The sequence below is a fragment of the Rhinichthys klamathensis genome, unplaced genomic scaffold, assembly GCF_029890125.1.
Source record: "Rhinichthys klamathensis goyatoka isolate OS25496 unplaced genomic scaffold, OSU_Roscu_1.1 h1tg000254l_1, whole genome shotgun sequence".
NCBI classification, from domain to species: domain Eukaryota; kingdom Metazoa; phylum Chordata; class Actinopteri; order Cypriniformes; family Leuciscidae; genus Rhinichthys; species Rhinichthys klamathensis.
This window is the reverse complement of record NW_026606776.1, coordinates 1256562-1280211: the sequence shown is the minus strand read 5'-3', so window position 1 is coordinate 1280211 and position 23650 is coordinate 1256562. Positions and strand designations below refer to the sequence as shown.

Genomic DNA, 23650 nt, shown 5'->3' with positions numbered 1-23650 from the left:
TATTCACCATTCATATTTCATTTCCAAAATATTCAAACTGTTTAAAAATACAACCAATAATATTCAACAGGCAAATTTCGGTCCATTTTATTTCGCTTTGCAAATTCGCTTCCACAAATTCAGTGGTTCAAATTCAACAGTAAATTCAACATTGACGTCCAGGAACTGCAGGAAAAGCAGAAGATTGCCGAGCATACTCTCCATCTGCTGTTAGTCGACCTCACCAGCAGGGGGTGCAAAAGCGCGTGTTGTTGACGAAGACCAGCAACATTAGAGCAAGTCATTCATTCATAAAACTCATTTACAGCAATGTAAGTTTATTTGTGATTATTATGACGGCTGTTTTTGTTAAATTCGGTGCCTTCACGGTTAATTTTCCTGTGTAGCCTACATGCATATTTCTCTACCGTGAACGAGATCAAAATTTTATTCCCCGATGCAGAAATACAGATCCAATGTTACATTTTTGAGGTTGACATATATTTCTCTTGGTTGTTTAGTTGCCTTAACTTTATATTGTGGCGATGTGCTGCATGCAGGCTATTAGGGTTTCCCTCAATACTTCAGGATTCCCCTGGTGGACATATACGCTTAACGTAGCTTAATGGACTAGTGATGTAAAAGTCCAAACTCACAGGCAAGCAGAAGGACTCAGAATAACGTGCACAGCTAAGCGTTTCCCAGTGATAGACTGGCATTAAGTTGGCTTGATGTTGGACATTCGCACATTTAGGGACCATCTCTAAAGTGTATACGACTTTGGTATACACGTTTCTAACTTCAATAGCATTTGAATAGAACGACTTAGTCATAAAACCAACTGTAAGTGTTCATGTAGTGTCAGGCATAATGCGCACCCTTTGGATTTTTGATATTTATTCAAATAAATTTAAGTTTGCTATTGAAGTTAGAAACGTACATGCCAATGTTGTATGCAACTTTAGAGACAGTCCCTAAATGTGCGAATGTCCAATGTCAAGCCAATTTTACATTTTGTCATTTAGCAGATGCTTTTATCCAAAGCGATTTACAGTTAAACTAACAGAAGGAGGTTAAACTAACAATAGGAGGACAACAATATGCAAGTGCTATGATCCCAGTTTAAGCTAATGCAATACACGTAGGCATTTTAGGACATTATATATATATATATATATTAGGGGTGTAACGATACACAAAATTGACGGTTCGGTTTTCCCACGGTTTTGACGTCTCGGTTCGGTTCGATTCGGTTCGGTTTAGAAAGCTAAAATTGCTTCTTTTTTTTCCTTTTCTTTTTTAAACAGTGGTTTAACGAAAAAATTGTCTTTGTCTTTAAATTAATTCAATTACAATTAAACGTTTCACAAGGATTAAAAAAAAATCTGCTAAATCTGTAAACTATATAGGGAGCCGCACATTACTATAACATTAAAGGTTGTAGCCTAGACTTTTAACCTAAATTCAGATGCTATTTATTTTTTAGATATAATAATCAACACACAACACATTGTATGAAAACATGTAAACTGAACACAAGGCAGTTTTTGCATTAACTTGTGTTTTACTCTAATTTGTTATTGAAATATAATACTTTACACAGTTGTCATTTTCATGAAAGATATTTAAAACATACATTAAATAATCAAGATATCATTAACAGGTTAAGTAAAATTAAAAAAAAAAGTAAAAAAGGCTAACATGGTGCATTTATTTAGTGCAAGAGTTCATTTATAGGAACCATTTATAGGAAGTTGTGGACACTGAATCACTTGCCTGTTGAGGTAAATATAATGCTAGTGACAAGCTATGCTGTTTTATTGACGTTTTTCCGCTGCTGAAACACTGATTGAGCGATTACACGAGTTATGATGCCTTTCAGTAAGTATACTGCATCTTTCAACATACCTTCAGGTGTCCATTCCGTAACTGAGGAAGAGATGATCGCGTTTACCCGCGCGCCGCGTTGCCGTTTGAAATGAGGAGCTTAGTAGGCCTACAGCGATCTGTCACGCCACATCAAAAAGCGCCAAAACGCCATTTATTGTTTGAATTTCGTATCAAATAGACAAATTTGAAAGATTACACCTTGCTTATTATCGAAAGTAACAAAACACGGAGCTTGTTATTTGGTGTTAATGGTGGTTAGCTACAAAACTGAATTCGTTGTGTACTGTACACAAGACATGAGGTCCATTGAGCTGGGCTGGGCGGGGCCGGGGTAGCAGGGGGCGGGGAGGGGCGTGTTCGGTACGCAATGAGAGTATCGCGATTCGAATCGTGTGTTCTGTATCGCGGTTTTTCGGTTCGGTTCGAATATCGTTACACCCCTAATATATATATATATATATATATATATATATATATAGAGAGAGAGAGAGAGAGAGAGAGAGAGAGAGAGAGAGAGAGAGAGAGAGAGAGAGAGAGAGAACAGAATAGAAAGTGTTATTATTAATTGATCAAGTGTTGATTTTATGCCAGTATATCACGAAACGCTCAGCATGAAACTTTGCGCGTAAAGTTTATTATCTGAGTCCATCTTCTTGCCTGTAGCCTATATAGTAGCCTACAGCCTACATCCCCAATAAGGTGCAAGATTGGTCTTTTTTATATCACTGTATGTGTTAAGCGTTTTGTCCCAACGGAAAGGGAATCCTTGAGTATGAGGTATTGAGGGAAACCGATTATAATCCTGTTCATGGTAGAGAAAGCTGATGACATGTAGAATACACAGGGAAAGTAACAATGAAGTTATTGAATGAAACATAAACACAGCTTTTGTGTGTTTATCATCTTTTCCGCATATACTGTCACAGATAATCATTTCCATTTTATGAATGAATGTCTTCGTCAACAACAAGCGCTTTTGCACCCCCTGATGGTGAGGTCGACTAACAGCAGATGGAGAGTATGCTCGGCAATCTACTGCTTTTCCTGCAGTTCCTGGACGTCAATGTTGAATTTACTGTCGAATTTGAACCACTGAATTTGTGGAAGCGAATTTGCAAAGCGAAATAAAATGGACCGAAAATTGCGTGTTGAATATTATTGGTTGTATTTTTAAACAGTTTGAATATTTTGGAAATGAAATATGAATGGTGAATATGGATTATTGAATTTTTAATAATGAAAATGTGTTTGAAATGTTTTTAATTGAAATATTCACAGCTTAAATATTCAACCATGCTAAATTTCAGCCCATAAAAATGCAAGCCCTAAAAATACAATGCATAAAAATGCAAGCATGGTTAATGCAATGCCTATTTTTTTTCAAGTAGTGCAATTCAACAGGCTTTTTATTTCAAAAACATTTGACATTAATTTACTTCCATACGTGATGTCATTACGTGATTACGTATACGAACTGGTGAATCGTCTTTTTGAGCCTATTCGTTGAAACGAACCGTTCAAAAGATCCAGTTCAAGGAAAAGAATCGGACTTCCCATCACTAGTGTCTTGATGTGTCATATGAACTACTTTCATGAAGCTTTTATGGTTTATTTGGCCCTTTATGGAGTTTGACCGCCCCTAAACACTAAAAGCTCTTATTGTATGGAAAAGAACAGACTGAAGAGCAACAGAAAAATGCAACAGGATCGGTGAAGAGTAAAGACTTACTGTTCAAACAGGTGTCTGCCCACTTCAGCATCCACTGCACTCAATGGATCATCCAACAGGTAAATGTCAGCATCCTGATACACAGCCCTAAAACCCACAGACAGTAACAGGTCTGCTTAAAAATCTAACAAAACAGCTCCAAAATATACATTTCCTATTAGCAAATATATGTCGGTTTGTTTATAAAGAAATGGCTTATGGTTGATTTTTTCACACTATTTTATACACCTTACAAAATGTCATTGTTTACATTAAATAATCAGTATGTCCAAGATGCAGTCTTCTGAATGCACATTATGCATTATATACATTATATATTTGTCTTTGCTCACACTAATGTATCCGTTAAGGTTAGGAAAGGGCTTGTGTTTAATTGTATTAGTGAATAATGTTTGAGTTAACAGGTTGAGATACCTGGCCAGGTTGACTCGAGCTTTCTGCCCTCCACTGAGAGTTGCTCCTCGGTCTCCAATCACAGTCAAATCCCCATCAGGAAGCAACTCCATGTCCTATACGACACAGAGAGAACTACAGTTTCAGTATACTACAGTTTGCTTATAATAACTTTAGCTTTATGCTGGTGTAGATGTCAATTTAAAGTTTATATAGCTTTGGAGTGAGCTACAAATACTAAAACTAGTGCTGTCAATTTAATGTTATTTGATGGAATTAATGTTTTTTTTTTATGCACTTAAAAAATAACCCAGATACATAAATAGAAAATTACACTAAAAGGCAAAATACAACACAACAGCCAAATACATACGCCTGCATGTGTACATAGACCAACAACAAAAAACGTATTAAATTGCTTTGTTCTAACACAAAAATGTAAGGTTCTTGAGAGGCACTCAGCAAATACACTACTTTTCTACTTTTTGAATGAAATTAATAACTTTATTCAGTAAAGATGCTTTAAATTGATTGAAAGTAAGTGCAAAAACATGTATGATGTTACAAAATAATTTAGTTTCAAATAAATGGTGAACTTTCTACTCAAAGAATCCTGAACAAATATGTATCAGTTTCCACAAATATATATTTTTTAAATTTTATTTAAATATGTGTAGCCTTGGTGGCATAAGAGACTTATAAAAAAAAAAAAAAAAACACAACAACATTCAAACGTCGTACAGAGCCCAAACGTTTAATGGTAGTGTAAAAAGTATGTACTTAATTGTTTAAATGAAATAATCAGCATATATACTTAATTCATTTGACGATCCTGATTAAAACAAAGTAAACAAAGAACCTTACTGAGAATTTAATCTGGAAGTAGATGGATCAGATCAGAAAGGCAAGAGAGTGATGGATGAATAACTAATAAGCGTCTCACCCTTTTGAGTGCACAGGCTTTGAGGACCCTCTCATATCGCTGGGGCTGCAGCTCCTTTCCGAAGAGTATGTTGCTCCGAATGGTCCCTGGAAAAACCCAAGGCTGCTGTGAGGCATACGTCAGCTCACCTTTGACCTTTATAACACCCTTTTCTGCTGGAAGCTCCCCCAGAACTGAGCTGAGGAGAGAGGACTGCAGGATACAGGTCATGATTAGTAACTAATAACACTTGTGGTTGACATGATCACTATTTTAACTGGCAAGCTTGGGAAAAATGTAATTATTGTGACTGACCTTTCCAGCTCCCACAGGACCAATAACAGCCAGAAGTTGACCTGGCTTCACAGTAAAAGACAGATTTTGTAATGTTGGAGCATCCAGAGTCTGTCAAGTACAAAGGAGAAAATATATTAATCTTAACATGCATAAAGGGGGAAAAGTGAAACCCTTTGTTACAACATATTTCAAATACATTTTGTTTGCAACAATATAAGAATAAGCATATAAGAATTCATTCTGAAGGATCATGTGACACTGAAGACTGGAGTAATGATGCTGACAATTCAGGAATAAATTACATTTTAAATATTTTAAACAGAAAACAGTCATTTTATATTGTAATAATATTTCACAATATTACTGCTGTACTTTTTTTTATCAAATAAATGCAACTTTGGTGAGTAGAAGAGACTTTTTTCAAAAACATTCGAAAAATCGTACTAACTCCAAACTTTTGAACGATTGTGTATATACAATTTATATACAACTTATATTGAACTTATTTTATTATTAAATTAAAATGTGATATCTATAACATTTATAAAAGGTAATTTTGAGGTCATCTGCTGTTGACCTCTTAAAGTTGCCACAATTAGCAAACAATAAATTTTGTATTTTTCTTTCAAGAAAATGGACCAAAACACTGATATCCCCAAAGCGTTTTTTTTTTTAACCAGCTGAAAACATACATAATGGGAAGAAAACGGCACCTCTTGAGCCATTTCATTGAGTGTTTAATACATGATACATAAATATATCACTATAAATGTGTTAATTTCTATAAACGTAATATTTAGGGATGTGAGACTATTCGACTAGTCGATTAAAGGGGGGGTGAAATGCTGTTTCATGCATAGTGAGTTTTTTACACTGTTAAAGAGTTGGATTCCCATGCTAAACATGGACAAAGTTTCAAAAATGAAGTTGTAAGTTTGATGGAGTAATTCTGTTCCAAAAATGCTCCTTCCGGGTTGTCACAAGTTTCGTAAAGTTTTTTTCGAATACGGGCGTGTGTGACGTCAGAGTCGCCGGATTTTCCTTATACGGGTCTTAAGGGCACTTCTCCCGGAAGGGCGCGCGCGCATCTGTAGCCTAGTGCGTGCGAGAGTACGCCTATGCCCATCAGAGCGCTGGGCTCGGTCGGCTGCGCTGCAATTAAAAAAATGGCACCAAAAAAGTGTGTTTTTGGTTGCCAGGGCAAGACAACACTGCACAAATTTCCAAAGAACCCAGCGTTAAGGGACCTGTGGATGGATTTTGTTTTTCCAGAGCAGCAACGGAGTTGTGTAAGTGTTTTTGTTTGTTCCCTTCATTTCGACAGTAATAGTTTTATAAACAAGGCCCAGTTCAACGCCGGATTTGCAGATCGCCTAATACTTAAAGATGGAGCAGTCCCAACGATAAAGGTTCACGGTCGTGCGTTGGAACCGCAGGCGGTGAGTAAAACTGCTTCAAATGTCTGTGAGTTGTTAATTATCGGCGTGTAAGCACAGCAAGTAAACAACATGATCACATACAGTTAATGTATATCTATGGAGCATGCGATGTATGGTGTGTGTGTGTGTGTGTTTAAAAACATTTGTTTAGCTGGCCACTGTAGGTGTCAGTTTGTTTATTGTAAAAATAAATCATGTCCTCATAAACCACGAGTCTGTCTGTTTACAACACACAAATGTTGTAAAACTCGCGCATGACATGGTGTTCTAAAAACACTGCGCTCAAGTTCAAATCATTTCTATTTTAAAAAAAACGCTCGAGACCTTATGGTTTTCACCCATTTCACTGCCCATCTCACGTTTTTGTGAGCAAAAACGCGTTCTGTATGAACGAGCCCTTAGTATTGTTTAGATCCTTGTTCTGCATGGGATTACTATCTGATTGTTAGCCATGGTTTATTTTCGGATGTCACTCACAGCTTCCAGACGCTCTCAACCATAGCTCTCAACGCAAAAGCTTCGCGCGCTCGTGTCGTGATTATTTAGCTCCGCCCACACGGCACGCCTCCACCCGCTCGGGTTTTTCCGGAAAGACTCGGTACAGCCTATCTTTCTTTTATAAATATAATAAAACTAAAGACTTTTTGGAGATATGAAGGATGCAATACTACTCTATAGGTACTCAAGATTAACATGAGATTGAGTGAAACTGAGTGTTTCACCCCCGCTTTAAACAATATTGCTGTGCATTTGATCATGATATTGCAAGTATCAACAAAATTTTAAACAATCAACATCTACACTAATTAATACATCTATTACAAAAACATTTGATAAAATACATAAGGAAGCCAAAAAAAAAAAAAAAAAAGATACTATGCTTTTGGGATCAAGATTAAACTTCTACTGCTTGATGGGCAATATATCGGCTTGTAGTTCTGCATTTCCAAAAGTATAACTCCGGGGAAGGTGTGTGTGTACTCTATATATTTATATACACTGAACTCACCTTGTCCCAGTAGCATATGAGATCCTGAATCTCCACAGATGCCTCTTTCTTCTCCTCCTGAGAAAGGGGGGCGCTGGTTCTCACAAGCTCATCAAGCAAGAGGAACTTCTGCACGAGAAAGAAAAACCACAGACACTTATGATGTATGAACACAAGATCATCAAAAAAACCGGCAGTAATAACACTGACAGTCGCAGTCCTTAGGAGTTTCTGTGGTTAACCCAAATTAAGATTGTCCAGCAAGCAGAAGAAATGAGCACAGTGTGTTCAATTCACAAAATAAATATAATCAGCTTTTTCTAAACAGACACTCCATGATTACAAAATCTGCACGTTCATGTTGGACTTATGCAACAGTAGCTGCGTCAGTGGGAACTTTAGAATAGATCTAAAATTAACCTTGAAAAATGATACCTTCAGCACCAGAGGAGACAGAGATTTATATGCTATTACTTGTGGCAAATAGTCTTAACATTTCATTTATTTGTTATTTGTATTGAAAGTTGTACATGTATGTTATATAAGTTCTGCTCATTTCTAATGTGCAAGATCGGGTTAGAAATATAGATTTCTCGATTTTAATGGATACTCATTTTAATGAACCGGAATCGATTCTTAAATCACAAGAATCTATCTTTTAGTCTATGCTGTTTTCAGTTAATTTGTACAAAACTTCACTAAACTATGGGTGTATCAGTATACCGTGTACACAAACTGGGGCACCGGTAAGGACATTAAGGACACTGGATCACTACACATTTGGACCCTGATGGTGACATGACATCACTGCTTGTATTTATGAACAACAGCAGAACTGATATTTTTCCAGCTAGTATGTTTTTAATGTTATTTAAAGTACATTATGTTAAATATTTTGATTGTTACATATACCTATAACATTTCAGCTATAGATTAATTATAAATGTTAGCTAGATTATGTTAAGTACCTGTCTGGCCATGTATGTTTATGCTGAAATATAATTAAATAACAGTTTTTTCAAAGCCTCTATCCTGTGTTATTATGTGTAGTGATTTGCCTCACGTGATATACATTTTGCGCTTCAGAACTTCTGGTAAGGGAATCTAGTGAGCAACAATACTCCCTGGTTTTCACAGTGCATTGTGGGACTTATTAGGGAGCGAACATTTTAGTGGACTAAGTATTTTGCAATTGATACAGCCCTTAAAATGGCCGACTCCCTGATCAGTGCTGATCTACTGAGCTAGGGAGCTGATTGAGACGCATTATTTGTAGCGCAGATTATTTGTAAGGAGGGATTTAGAGAGACTGATTCATCCGTCATCCGTTTAAAAATGTTGTGATGTGCAATGTAAATTATGAGAAAATGTAACCTTTGATGCATGTAAACCGGTTGTAGGAGACCTCCAAAACAAACTTAAGAGCCTTAAAATAGCCTAATAGGGGCGCTTTAAAATTGAATCGAATCTTAATTTGTGTCAATGCCCAGGCCCTACAAGTTTTTATCTGGTTTTGCCCATTTTTTTTGCCATCAATACATTATGAAAAGAAAACATGAAGAGCCTTCTTGGACACCATGTTGTATGTTAGTGGCATCCAGTTGTCAACTTGGAAATTTACAATATAATTTTGATTAAACTTGTCATTCTCAGGGATAAAATAATAGAGTCATAAAAGAGATGATAAACACATTGCATTGTGGGATACAATATTGAGTAATATGCACTAGTTTTTCTTTGAGATTGTAATAATTTCCATGACTTTCCCAGAAACAATTTTAGGTTTCCCATGACCGTGGGAACAGTGTAACTTCATTGAGTTTTTCTAATGATAGAGGTTGTACCTTGATCCTCCGGATGCTGATGGCAGTCTCAGACGCTTTCTCGATAGCAGAGGGGAAGAACAGAGTAACGGTGAGGCGGACGGCACTGTACAGCGACACGGCCACAAACACACGACTGGCAGAGATGGTGTTGCCCACTAGCACGTACACGGTGAAGGTCACAAACAGGATGATTTTATTCGCCGTGAAGAACGAGGCCATGTTCAGCCCACGGAGGTAAGAGCTATTCATGATTTTTGAGATCTCCTTCCTACAAGAAATTAAAAAAATAAGAGCTTTATCCACTCATGCGCAAGAATCACAAATATATTTCGTCCTAGAGCTGGATGGCCCTGCATAGTGCTTCACACGGCCCTGCATAGTGCTTCACAAGGTCGGTTTGCACAGTAAAAATTAATTTGGTCTTTTAAAAGAAAGTTAAAAAGACAGATCAAATGCAGAACCACAGATAAGATTAAAAGAAGCATTGCTTGTGGCACTGAAAGGTTAAAGCTTGTCTGAGATATCATGGCTTCTAAATCTAATACACATTATTAAACACTTTTAGTCAAGTTTTTGACATGCTGGCATTTACTGAACCATATTATGAAAGAATGTGAACAACCGGTTCTAGCCATGTGATGTTTTGGCATTGGATTGTGTATGCTGTGTATTCTCTTCTATAGTCAGTTTTCATATTCATGTCAACTACTGCCATGGCAGAGCAACAGTCTTAGGAGACGCTGAGAAAGTTGGTTAAACTGGTAAAACCGTTTAAATATAGCCACATGAATAACAACAAATCCAGTTTAACGGCACAGGAATATTCTATCACTTCCTTGATTGACCTAAGATTTTACAGACCTTTAAAATAAAGTCATTTTAAGACTTTAAATCAAAAGAAATAATCAAAGCCCATAAATGGCTGTGTGCTGGCTTCAGTGAAGAATTCTGCTGACCCATGTCAGAGCCACAGCAGTATAATAAGACCAAATAAGCCCACAGTATATAATTTACCTTCGTACATCAGTAACCAGCGCTGCGAATGGCTTCTCCCAGGCGTACATCTTAATTATACGTATACCAGATACCACCTCATTCATAGTGCGTATCCTATTGTCAGTTAAAGCTGCCGTCTTACTCCTGTGAGAGAGAGAGAAACAGACAGAGTGAGACAGAGAGAAAGAGAATGTTTTTTGGGCTATATTCTAAAACATAAAGGGTGATCCTGCAATTAGGAGCAAAAAAAATTAACTTCTTAAAATTAGGTTTCATCTTTGTTAAAACACATTACACAACCTAGAATTGGATTTGACCATGACCTTGATCAACATTGAAATGGATTTTTGATATTGTGTGCTGGAACATTTTTACAAGAAAATGAAAAAGTTGGATAAGCTTTGGACTTGCTAATTAACTTCTAAAAATACAAGAGATTCTGAATTGAAATCTTTAAATAATAATGATTAAGGGCATTAAGGTCTCAGATTATGATGTGAAAATCTAAAGATAACATTTTTCATTTTCATACTGTCAGTCGCCTGTTCTGGCCTTTATTAAATCGTATTTTAATGAAAAATTAAAGTTGTATAAATGTTTGAAGTGATTGTAATGACAGGAGAATTGCGGGCATTGTTTTCTTTAGGGAACTTTGAAAGGCAAATTACATTTTCCTGATTTAACACTTTCATTACTATAAAAGGGAGTTTACTATACCGTACAAATCAAAAAAATTAAGAAACTCTGAAATATTTAACCTTTTATCATAATTTAAGTAATTATCATAATATTATGCATGTATTATTTTTCCTTTAAAGTAACATGATTTTATTAAAAGGAATGTTTTCTTTAAAATCATATTACGTGACACAAAAGTTCCTCTAACTCAAGAATCATATGGAGTAGAAACCTGAACTCAGACCTCACGTAGAGTGCATAACCCCAGAAGGAAAGAGCACGTGGTTGAATGTGTGACACTGACTCATCGTGTTTGAGCACTGTAGTAACTTAAGCTGACCACAATAAATTCTTATAAATGACTTGCTTGGAGATGATTAACATCTCATTATGGACAGAATAACTACTGTAACAGAAAAATACACCATCTTCAGCATGCAAAGTTCTTTGTGCTTTTAATAATTTCCAGATAACGGAAATCTGTGCTTGTGTGAATTATTTACATCGAAACTTTGATTTTTGAAAAACTAAAATAATTTAAATTACAGCTCATTAAAAGTTAAAGGGCCCCGTTTTTGTTTTGTTTTTAAGAGATAATAAATGTGTTTTACATATGATTCTGAAGTCTACATGACACTACATGAGGAGCATCTTGTGACTGTGATTAAACCTTTCAATTTCTCACGATTCCTTTTTTTCCTAATGCAATAAAAAAAAATTCCCTGTCAGGAGTAGTCCTGAGATTGTACCTGTACTTGGAAAACAGTTTCCCAAACATGGTCTGAAGTGGCATAAGAAAGAGCAAAACTGCCATGCCTGCAAGGCATGATGGTCCGATCTCTTGCCAAAGCAGACCAATCACAGCTGCGGCTTGAAGAGGCCCTACCCACAGGAAGTGCAGAAAAATAGTCACCTGGGAATACAGACGTAAACAAAAGAGCACACAATTATTTCATTATAAAAAAATGGTTTTGATGTAGCACTATAGCAACACCATGTTTGTTTTGGGGCATTTACCATTCAAAGATTAAATATTTATCATTACTCCAGTCTTCGGTGTCATGATCCTTCATAAATCATTCAAATATTTTGTTTTGATGCTCAGGAAACATTTCTTAATTTTATCAATCTCGAAAACAGTGCTAATAATATTTGTGGAAACAGTGATGCATTTTTTCAGGATTATTTGATGAATAAAGTTTTTAAAAAACAGCATTTATTTAGAACTGAAATCTTTTGTTACATTTTAAATGTTGTAGTTCATGTGGAAATAATTTAGTGTAATAGTTGGAAATACAGAATGTACTGCATTTGTAGTACTTTATTTTAATCAGCCCAAGAGATTATTTTAGAATCTACAAAAGGAGCTTGAACTTCAAAGAACTAATTTTGGGTAACACGGCCTGAACAAAAACAGAACTTCCTGTAATTCTTCATAGAACCCCTCTGATGTCTGCTGGTGAATACAGGAGAAACGCCTCAATGGACAAATTTAAAACAATGACATTCCTACTTTGATTAGACAGAATAACTGCTCAGCAAGAATGTACATGGTTAGAAATTATGTCATGTGTGGTTTATGGAGTTGTATTAGATCTGTAAAGTAATGTTGCACGCCACAAACCCAACATTTTACATTACTGTCCATCACATAATGCTGAGACATGATAACTTATCTGAGGGAAACTCCACTTAATTGGTGAGTTATGATGTCAGAAACCACGATGAATAAGTACAGTTTAAAACTGTTCAACTAATCATTTTAATTTCCTAATGATCTGGAGTCCGGCTGTAAATGCACAAACGGTTGAGACTATTTTGAGATTTCTCCTAGTCCTCTGAACGCTGGCCAATCTGTTACCCGCCCGGTAACACAAGCCCTTTTACAGTAAATCACTCGTGCTGCCTTTGGCTGTTTTAACTGGAAATTTAACAATTCCCTGACCAAACAAGTGCCATGTCCAATTCTTTAAATAAAAAAATAAAAAATACACTGATAAAGACCTGCTTCAAAAACAGGAAATGGACAACCTGTGACCATAACACTTAAGAGGAAGACAAAGAAGTTATGGAAATTTCCTACCTCATCAAACTTGTTGACGTCATTCGACAAAAGGTTAACAATCTGCCCTGTGGTGGTCTGGCCCATAGCTGTGGCACTAAGGCACAGCGCCTACAAGAAGAAAAGATTCCAGAGGTTTGAACGAGAAATTGTGATAAGGATTAACCCTCAGCCCAGCCAAAAAAAAACTAATAATAATAAAATAATTTGTATCGCTTACATCTACAGACATATTATTTAAAAAATATATACATTTAAGATGTGGTACACTTGGTGAGTTTTTTGGACCATTCTTTGATGAACCTCAGAATCCCATCATGGTATACAAAAATTGTGGTACTACCATTTGATACTAACACTGTACCTTGGCAACACTTCAGCAGTTTTTTTGGAAGGCTTTTAATTATTATTTTTTTTTTAAGAAAATCTTACCTTCCTGTAGATCATGTGACACATTGCAATGCGGATTTTCATTCCAGCTCTTAGGACGTGGTAAAAGTAGAGGTGGTGGAGTAATGCCAGAAACAGAGTGGATAAAGAGACACCTGCTGCATATCCATAGGCTTCGTACAAAGCTGGCATGTTCTCGGGGTCATAGCTCTCAAAATACCGAATGAGTTGTCCCAAAAACACTGGTTGGATCACCTTGATCACCTCCTATAATGGGGAAGAGAATAACATCAGATAATAACAATGTTAAATAATTGATATTTTGTCCTGTTCTACATACCTACAGTGTAGGGCTCTATGAAATCTGTATATTTCCCCCCATAATCTGATTTTTTTTTTTTTTTATTGCGTGCTAGTGAACACAAAATTAATAGAATGCATAGTTGATTTAAAAAAAATAGATGACTAGTACCTACTACTTAATTTTGAAAAAAGAGATTCTAATTATTGGACCAAAAACCTCCGCACGTACTGTAATAACCTAGAATACTGTCTAACACTCTGTCAAGTCTTCGTTGTCAGTTAGGAACCTCGGTGTGCTCTTTGATAGCCACATTTCTAGCATCTGTAAAACCGCATTTTTCCATTTAAAAAATATGTCCAAAATACGACATATGCTCTCAATGACAAATGCAGAAAAGTTAGTTCATGCGTTCATGACCTCAAGGCTAGACTATTGTAATGCTCTACTGGGTGGTTGCCCTGCACGCTTAATAAGCAAACTCCAGCTTGTCCAAAACACAGCAGCTAGAGTTCATACTAGAACCAGTAAGTATGACCATATTAGCCCGGTTCTGTCAACACTGCATTGGATCCCTATGAAACATCGCATACATTTTAACATCTTTCCAATTACTTACAAAGCACTAAATGGTTTAGCCCCTCAGTACTCGAGCGAGCTCTTAACGCATTATAGTTCTTCACGTCTACTGCTATCTCAAAATTCTGGCCAGATGATAACTACCTAGAATATCAAAATCAACTGCAGGCAGTAGATCCTTTTCCTATTTAGCATCTAAACTCTGGCAGTCTTCTTAGCCTTGTTCGGGAAGCAGACACACTCTGTCAGTTTAAACCTAGACTAAAAACACATCTCTTTAACCTGGCATACAAATAACACATTATCAATTTCTATTATTTCAAATCAGTTAAATGATTGTTAGGCCCCGTACACACCGGGACGAATATCGGCGCGCGTTATTCGTCAGCGTTTTTCAAGGCGTTTTTTGTGTTCACACCCAAGCGATTTTCGCTGACGATGAGCCGAGTGAACATGCAATTTCATTCCCTGACAATAGATGTCGCTTAATGTAAAACAGAAATAGTCCTATTTTGTAGTCGCTGTCGTCATAGTTCTTTATGTTCCGACACCAACGAGACCAGAAGCTCTACATTCATCTTGCCTCGCATCTTCCTCGTCTTATTTCTTCCCGGCAGTGTAGACCATAGATATCCATAATAAAGGACATATTTGGCCAGCAGCGCGGACGAGACATCTAGCCTTTATTATGGATATCTATGGTGTACGCTGCTTGGCGCATCTTCTTCGCCGTTACGTATGTGTGCTCAGCAAGACCGTTTTGTGTTTGAGCGCCCCCAAGTTGTGTTTTACTGTAACTTCAGAAGCTCCAGACACGTGAGCAAAAGCGGCAATCTCATTGGTCGGATAGTTTTTGACGCGGCGCGTCAAACCAAAAAAACGAACCTGAGGCGTTTTTAAAAAAATGCCGCTTTTACGCGTGGCGTTTTTCGCGTCGGTGTGCACACTCACATTGGCGCCCTTTGTTTAGTCACGAGGCGTTAAACGTCGGCGAATATCGCGTGCGAAATTCATCCCGGTGTGAACAGGCCTTTAGGCTGCATAAATGAGTTCGAACGGAACCACATTCTATAACACCCAATATACTTGTTACATCATAAGAAGAATGGCATCTACGCTAATATAGGTCTCTGTTTTCCCCGAGGTTACCGTAGTCATCCGGATCCGGTCCATATCCAGACCAGATGTTTGACCTGCACCTAGACACGACCAAAACGCAGCCCTGAATATCAGCAGAGACCGTGTCTACTAGACAATCCCCTGTGAAGGCCTCGTCGACATGACAGCCATCTGCACAGATCCTCAGCAAAGACCACAAGAACCAGACAAGTCCTCTGCACAGACCCTATGGGCAGCTTCTGCTCCATACTGGCATGATGAATCTTCAAACAAAAGGAACTGGATGAATATTTGAATGCTACCGATCCCGATGTGAATTCTGACTTGTGATGCAGCCTGAATCATAATCACACCACGTGTATTTGTTGGCCAGAGAAAAACTGGCCCCCCCGACTGAGCCTGGTTTCTCCCAAGGTTTTTCCATTCTGTCACCTGATGGAGTTCGGGTTCCTTTTCACTGTCGTCTCTGGCTTGCTTAGTTGTGGACACTTAATATTCAACAATATTATTAATCTGACTGTAGTGAACCTGATGTAGGAGAACTGAACTGAGCTGGACGATGACATCATTTTTGCAGAACTGCTTAACAGATGAATGAACCAATTTAATAATTGATGATCCTTACAACAGAACTGAATCGACACTGAACTGACTTCAGCTGAACAACAGCAAAAATGCATCATTTTCCTGCCATCACTGTAAAGCTGCTTTGAAACAATCTGTATTGGATAAAGCGCTATATAAATAAAGGTGACTTGACATTCCTTAAAATATTGTTATTATTATTACTTTGAGAAGAACATTCTACTGTAAAAGAGTAATATATTTCTGTCATAATTTCTCAAAGTTAAACCAAACTTTTATTTTAGTGGGTTGTAGAGAAGACCTTTGAGTTTCAGTGTTTCTGACGACAGTTTTATCAACTGAAATGGGGAAATACTCATAAGGTAAACTATCAGATGCTGTCCTCATTTAGTGAGCAGATGCTAAACACATGAGCTTCACACATGCTTGAGCATGTGTAGGAGACGAAATTGCGACATTCACACAAAAGACATAGACCAAGTGTACAGTACAGCCTTATTTTTATTTTATTTTTAAATTCCGTGACATTCTGCGTATACTGTAAATTCTATTTTATGACTGGATTCTGTATTTTCTGAATCATGGAAATCATAGGGGCTAGGGATGGGCGATATGACCAAAATCTTATATCACGATGAGAGTAATTTTATTTAATGATAACGATATATTTATATATCACATTATAGTTATTTTTGCCTTAAGGTTATATAAAAATATATGATACCATTGAAATTTCATAATTCTCATCACTACTTTTGACATCACAAAAAACTAATATAACCAAGTAAAAAAAAAAACTGTTAAGCTTACTGAAGACAAGTAAACAGACTGATAAAATAAGAACAAAGAATCTAATTACAAGCAATAGGGAAAAAACCCTGGATGTCTGACCACTCTTCCTCGGATCTCATGGATGTGCTTCAACTCAATCTTCTATAAACACTCTTAAAACTGACTCCTGTGTGATGCACTTCAGGTGACTCACAGCAAGATGGTGAATCATCAACCGAATTTATAAGACGTGCTGTGTCATTTGACAGCGGACTTGGTTTAAAAATTAAACTAAATGTAGTGTAAATACACACCAGACTAGTAGTTAACTAGAGGGGGGGTTTACTGCCTTTACCTTGTGTACCATTTACAAAGAGAACATCATCCAAAGTCCCAGATCAGAACGTACCTCTATAAGAGTGAAGACTCCCAGTACTGCATAAGATTTCCAGTAGCACCTGATAATGGCTTTGGTAAGTTTGGGTGTCCTGAGTTCTTTGGTTGCTTTCTCCACTTCTTGGTCCCAGCAGCTGTTGGGAAAAAGAAAAAGATGAGGAAGGCTAAATTAAGAAGGCTGACAAAGAGAGAGAGAGAGAGAGAGAGAGAGAGGATATCATAAAACAATCTGAGAATTATAATTCTCCTTTATTACCTACATTGTGTCACCTCACATACAATAACGATATGATAACATATACAGTAAACTTGTTCACTCCTTGTCCACAAAACTATTTAACTATGAAGACATTTGTGACATTAGAAATCTTAATTCTTTATTACTCAGCTTGATAGAAAAAAAATGTAGACCAATCAAGGTCCAGTCCTGGACCCCAAGGGCCACCCGGTGAACAGGTAACATAAGATGGGTGTGTGTTGTACATTCCATGTAGGCAACATGATATAATATGTACATAAAGCATACAGTCCATATGAAAAACATCATGAGCAACATTCAAAGCACATAAGAAACAAATCCTGAGCAAAAACTACGGCATTTCAAGCCAAATCAGGAAAACTACTAAAGCGCTCCTTCAAAACAGCTGCTGAGACTCTTCAGTTGATGTTTTCCAGCAGCAACGTCCGGCAGTAAATTCTACATCTGCAAATAACAGTTTACTTCAAGGCAGAACATTTGTGTTTACGCCACGGCCCCATCGCTCTCCATGCTGCTGATCGCAATAAAAGCTTCACTAATTAGTGTCGTAGCCCAGAGCTCTGTGCTAAACGAACCAGCAATGATCCATTTTAAAGTGCATGATTAGAGGCTAGAGAAACGCTGTGTGTGGAGGTGCTTTTTAATGAACGACGGGATTGTCTTCATCGTCATTCATTTCAATGCTTTCACGGCTGGAGAATATGATTATATGGAAACTTTGTGGCAGACTGCTGATTATTAGTGGTTTTGACTACTGTACAAAGGGTCAGCGAATCCTTCATCTGCTTATCTGTTCTTGCGTAATAAAACCTTAAGGTGAAGAAAAACCTTCACTAACATGATAGATTGCAGTGTGAACAATTAGTATCAAGACTAAAAGAACAAATGCAACCATCAAATCTTGGATTGCACAGTAACAAATATCCATGAAAACAGAAGTAACCCATTTCACTTCTGTAATGTGACATTTCTGAATGAAACCGGATATTCAATGAGCAAAAAAAAACGTATAAGATAAAACATGACACTGGATAAGTAAAAGGGAATTTAATTTACTGGATGGTGAAAAGGGGCCATTCAATACCAGAACGTAGGCAAACCAGACATGGGTTTGACTCCCAGTGAATACATGAACTGATAAAAATGTTTATACCTTGATTGCAGTTTAAAGGGATAGTTCACCCAAAAATGAAAATTGTGTCATCATTTACTCCCCCTCATGCCGTTCCAAACCCGTTCGTTCATCTTTGGAACACAAATGAAGATCTTTTTGATGAAATCAGAGAGATTTCTGTCCCTCCATTGACAGCAACGCAACTATCACTATGATGCTTCAAAAAGTTAATAAAGAGATCATAAAACTAATCCATATCAATTGAGCGGTTTAGTCCAAATCTAAGCTTAAGTTGCTTTCAGATAAAAGTGTCTGCCAAATGCACAAATGTAATGTAATGAGAAGTTATGAAATGGCTGCATTTCATAGAAGCAAAAAAAGGAAAGATGTTTCAGAGGTGGACCAGTTGTATTTGAATTAAGGTTTACAAAGATTGACAAATTGTTTGCAATAAGACCCCCGTCTTATTGCAAACAATTCGTCAATCTTTGTAAACCTTAATTATTATATTATTTAATTATTATTATATTTAAGTTACAGTAATACTAATGTCTGATTTCACGTTGACTTCATGGTCAAATAAGATGCACAGTCACCTCAAGAGCATTAAATCAGTATTAGATTAAAAAAAAAGTGATGCCTGCAGCATTTTACACCTTTTTTGCATTAATATATAAAAAGAATATTACAATTATTTGACAAAGTAATATAATATTTATTCAAATGCTGCTATTCCTTATTATTTTTACGTAGGTTATATACATTACGGTGGTTTCTAGTTTTGCACTCACTGTTTAATTAAAACTCTTTGTTTGTGTCAGATAAATACTTCTCTGGTCGAATACTGAATTGAGTTCCCTTTAACGTCGTCTTGCACTTGGTTTAAAATCCCTTTTATGTTTAAATTGGTAAGACACACATGAAAATGATAAATTTTTCATGACGATATTCTGTCAACTGTCCCGAGCATCTTTCATGCCGCCCCCGGGCCATCGGGCAGTCCTTATTGTCGAGCCCTCATTATATATATATATATATATATATATATATATTATGTATGAATGTATATGTACATATAATTGTCTATAATTATGTTAGAAAAAGCTATAGCTTTAATGTAGTAAACAACTTTTTATTAGCTGCTTGTAGTTGTAGCTACTTTTTTAAATGAGTAGCTTAACTTCTGTAGAACTACTTTTCATTATGAGTAGCCTGTAGCTTCAGTTTCAGAGTAGCTTCTTCCTGAACACTATAAAACAAAAGCGAGCAGGAAAACCAGACAGACTGATAACCTTGCGTCCTGCTCTTGCGTCCGTACCCTTGTATCCTCTGCCAAGAGTTCTGCTCCAGCAGTAGCAACAGTAAAACCTTCCAAATTATGTGCGACTCCACAGATTATGAGTGTTGTTTAAAGAGGACCCATTACGCTTTTTTGCATGTTCAACTTTCTTTAGTGTGTGATGCTGCTGTTTGAACATAAAAAAGGTCTGAAAATGTACAAAGCACAAAGTCACACCAAAGGGTGTCATTGCCTTTATCAATCAGAACTGTTTCTTTTGGGACAAAACACATCACAAAATCTCTCATTTAAATGATTCCCGCCAATGTGTATGCAAAATAAAGAGGGACGATGCCTGGTTGAGTTGCTTTATTAGTGCGTTCGTTGGATCTTGCGGTTATGGTAAGGGGCGTGGCATATCTGAAACAACACACTGATCCAGCTGCCCACTCAGAGCACATTGTGCTTTTCAGAAGGAGGGGCTTCATAGTAGGGCTGGTCCGAATACCATTTCTTGAGCTTCGAAGCTTCGGTAGTAATGAACATCGAATATTCGAAGCTTCGGAATCTCTATATGTCTGTCTGTCCGTTTGCATTTTGATTATTTCAAGAACCGTTCATCCAAACGACTTCACAAGGGAGTGCAGTGTCGTATTTGGTGCAATATACTGTATTTGGTGCAATATACTGCGAGACGCCACACGTTCAGAATTTTTAATAAACTACAGAACAGCCCGAGCGGGAAGCGCACACGCCTCACGCGAGCAGAGCTTATATGCTCCGAGAATGGACACTGCACTAGTGATATAAAACACACACACACAAACAGGTCTGTTAACTTAAGCAATATTTTTAATAAGGTAGTCTTATAATATTTCTCACTGACAAAGTAGGGTAGATTTAAATAAATAAAAACGAAATTTAAATAAATAAAAACGAAATTTAAATATAAAAAAACGAAATTTAAATAAAGAAAAACGAAAAATAAACGTGACGTCCCAGTAAAATCTCAAAGTCTCCTATATTTAGCTGTAGATTAATTTAGATTGATAAGGGTAAAAAGGATAATACATTTTGTTTCTATTATTCTATTATCCACAATGTCAAAGCAACGCAGCTTAACCCAAAATACAAGCTCAGGCATGCACTTCTGTCCATACAAACTCCGCTGTTCTGCGCTCTAGTCAGAGAATACTCCCGTTGCAGGAACAGGTTTAGTAGCTAGTCCAAGAAGAAGCAAATATATTTATTAAGTAGATATAACGAAGTTATATGTTAAGTATTATATTTCACCAGATTTTCTGAAATATTAGCGCGATTTTAGCGCGAATGAGAACCGTTTCGAGGGGGATGCCAGGTGTGCAAAGAAAAAAAAAAAAAGACGAATATTCGAATGTCACATTTTCAAATCGAATACCAACCCACCGAATGAATATTCGAATATCCGGGTCCAGCCCTACTTCTTAGAGACAGGAACTAAATAGAGGTGCATTTCCCGTACAACGACGTAACTCACTGCTTCACTACAATAGTACGATGGATCGTTGAAGAAATCAATTAGCTAGTCACGACTGTTTCCCGAAACCATATTGTCGCAATTTGGTAGTTCAACCATGATGTCACGCACGTTGTGGAGTAATAACATCTTGTAATGAATCTGCTGGAGATCGAATTAATCCTAGAATTAATGCTATAAACTACGGACATGGCATCTGAGGACCATTTCTCATTCTTCTCAGTTATTTCGCTTTATTTCCAGATTCAATCATAGGCTCATTCTTACCTACTAGAGCACGTTCGTTCACACATGCGCTCTCATCAAAAATGGTGCTTTAAATCTCTTGACAAACTAAAAGACGTAAATGACATTTGTATTCGAAATAAAAGATATAGATTGTACTGAATGTCAGCTTGCTTATTTGGCTCGAGATAAGGATTTATTAAGTCCAAATGCCATGCAAACAAGAAACTATGCTTCTGAACTCAGATCGAGAGCTGTCGTTGCAACCACACAACTTTTGCGGTGCTGTTTGCGAATTTTCGTTGGAACTATGGTTTCGGGAAACACCGACTTGTTGAACTATGCTGATAATTATGGAACTTGCGACCATATAGCTTTTGGGAAACGCACCACAGAGCGTTACTGACAGACAGGAAAGAGAGGTGCTGCTAGAATGTAAAATATGTGACAAATAAGGTTTTTTGAACATTCAAGAATGAAAACCTGCTCCAGTATACACCAAAAACAAAACCAAGACTTTGTAAAAAGGCATAATATCGCCTCTTATAAAAATCCTAACCCTAAATACTACATTTTAATGTGTAACTTAACTTGTCCCACGCCTTTTGTGCTACAAACTTGAATGATCATCAAATCATGAGGCTTGAGAAAAGGTGTTCTATTGCTTTTCTAAGTGATCTGACATTTTCACCTGGCCGATTATCCAAGGAAACTTTTTTTGCCTACAGTGACAGCCTTCCATTGCAAGCTGTTCCAAGGCACAGTTGTGGTATTGCTTGTGGATTTTGAACCTACGGTTTCCTGGGTTACCAGGCCAGATCTTAATCCACTAAGCCATGTGCCCACCCACAGCTCCTTCTAGGAGTACTAAACCAGCCTAAACTCATTCTTTCATTTCAATTTGCATTTATCATTAATGTGTGAATGACTTTCACAAGAACTCAACATTGCATAATGCACTCAATGCACAAACGGTGGGAGCATCACCTTTCCAACATCTAATGGGAACCGCACCAGCCTCTGTTCTCATATTTCACCATAAGTCTTCTGAGGGTTTGTTTGAGAACAGCCTGTTGTTTAATCGGTTTATTCCCAGCGGCTCACTCACCTCTGCAGTTTCTCCCCAAGTCTCTTGGAACCGTCCTCCGGAAGCACTTTAAACATGTCATCTTCTTCAAGTCTTCTCTTAGATCCGATACGGAAAAGAGGGTTCAGCCAGCTGATTGAGAAGAGAAAAAAGGATTTGGTCAAAAGAATGCTTTAAAGGTGTGTGAAAAAGGATGCTGAATTATTGATGAGTGATGACAGGTGTCTAAAGTGTACAAACCACATGTTTCATGACAGTGAAAGCAGTAATTAAACAAAACCAACACACATGCAGGTAGGCAATCTCTTTAAAACAACAGTAACAGATGTTCTCCTCTATCAGCTTTGCAAAGAGTGTTCCTGAGAGTCAAGGGTTTGAAAGCAAAGCCTAAAAACCACTCTGACTGATATTACAGCCAAAAGGCTAATGACATGACGCTTCATTTTTTCAAAACTAGGCTATTAAGTTAAAACAATACAGAATAACGGTATACACTAAAATGTGACTCATAATTATAAGTAAACCTGATTTCAATTTCTAAAAGTCCATTTCAAATAGTTTCTGATTTATAAAAATGCCTACCAAAGGTGGGGTAACTGTTCAGAGATGGCAAAAAAAAAAAAAAAAAAAAAAAAATTAAAAGCCATAATTTTTTTGTTCGATATAAACTTTAATTTTATCATTTCTTTTCTTTAAAAAAAAACAGTCGAGAAATTCTCCAATAAAATATTATTTGAAAGACTTTTATCCAACAATTCAAAGTCAGTCTGGTGTAACCAACAAGCAGGTAATTTTATTTCGCCCTGTAAAAAGAATGTAATTTCAAAAAT

General features: G+C 36.9%; 1 protein-coding gene across 1 annotated transcript in view; it reads right to left on the bottom strand.

Annotated features, from left to right (window-relative positions):
* The window catches only part of abcc4 (ATP-binding cassette, sub-family C (CFTR/MRP), member 4), a 45484-nt gene that overhangs the window by 21344 nt on the left and 490 nt on the right, over nt 1–23650 (bottom strand). Inside the window, exons 2-13 of the mRNA XM_056266961.1 lie at nt 22842–22952; nt 17354–17474; nt 13632–13856; nt 13221–13310; nt 11887–12050; nt 10478–10603; nt 9482–9731; nt 7659–7766; nt 5229–5318; nt 4935–5126; nt 4013–4107; nt 3599–3685 (exon numbers count right to left, since the gene is read on the bottom strand). Coding sequence (XP_056122936.1) covers nt 3599–3685; nt 4013–4107; nt 4935–5126; nt 5229–5318; nt 7659–7766; nt 9482–9731; nt 10478–10603; nt 11887–12050; nt 13221–13310; nt 13632–13856; nt 17354–17474; nt 22842–22952 — 1659 coding nt within the window. The remainder of the gene's footprint in view (nt 1–3598; nt 3686–4012; nt 4108–4934; nt 5127–5228; nt 5319–7658; nt 7767–9481; nt 9732–10477; nt 10604–11886; nt 12051–13220; nt 13311–13631; nt 13857–17353; nt 17475–22841; nt 22953–23650) is intronic.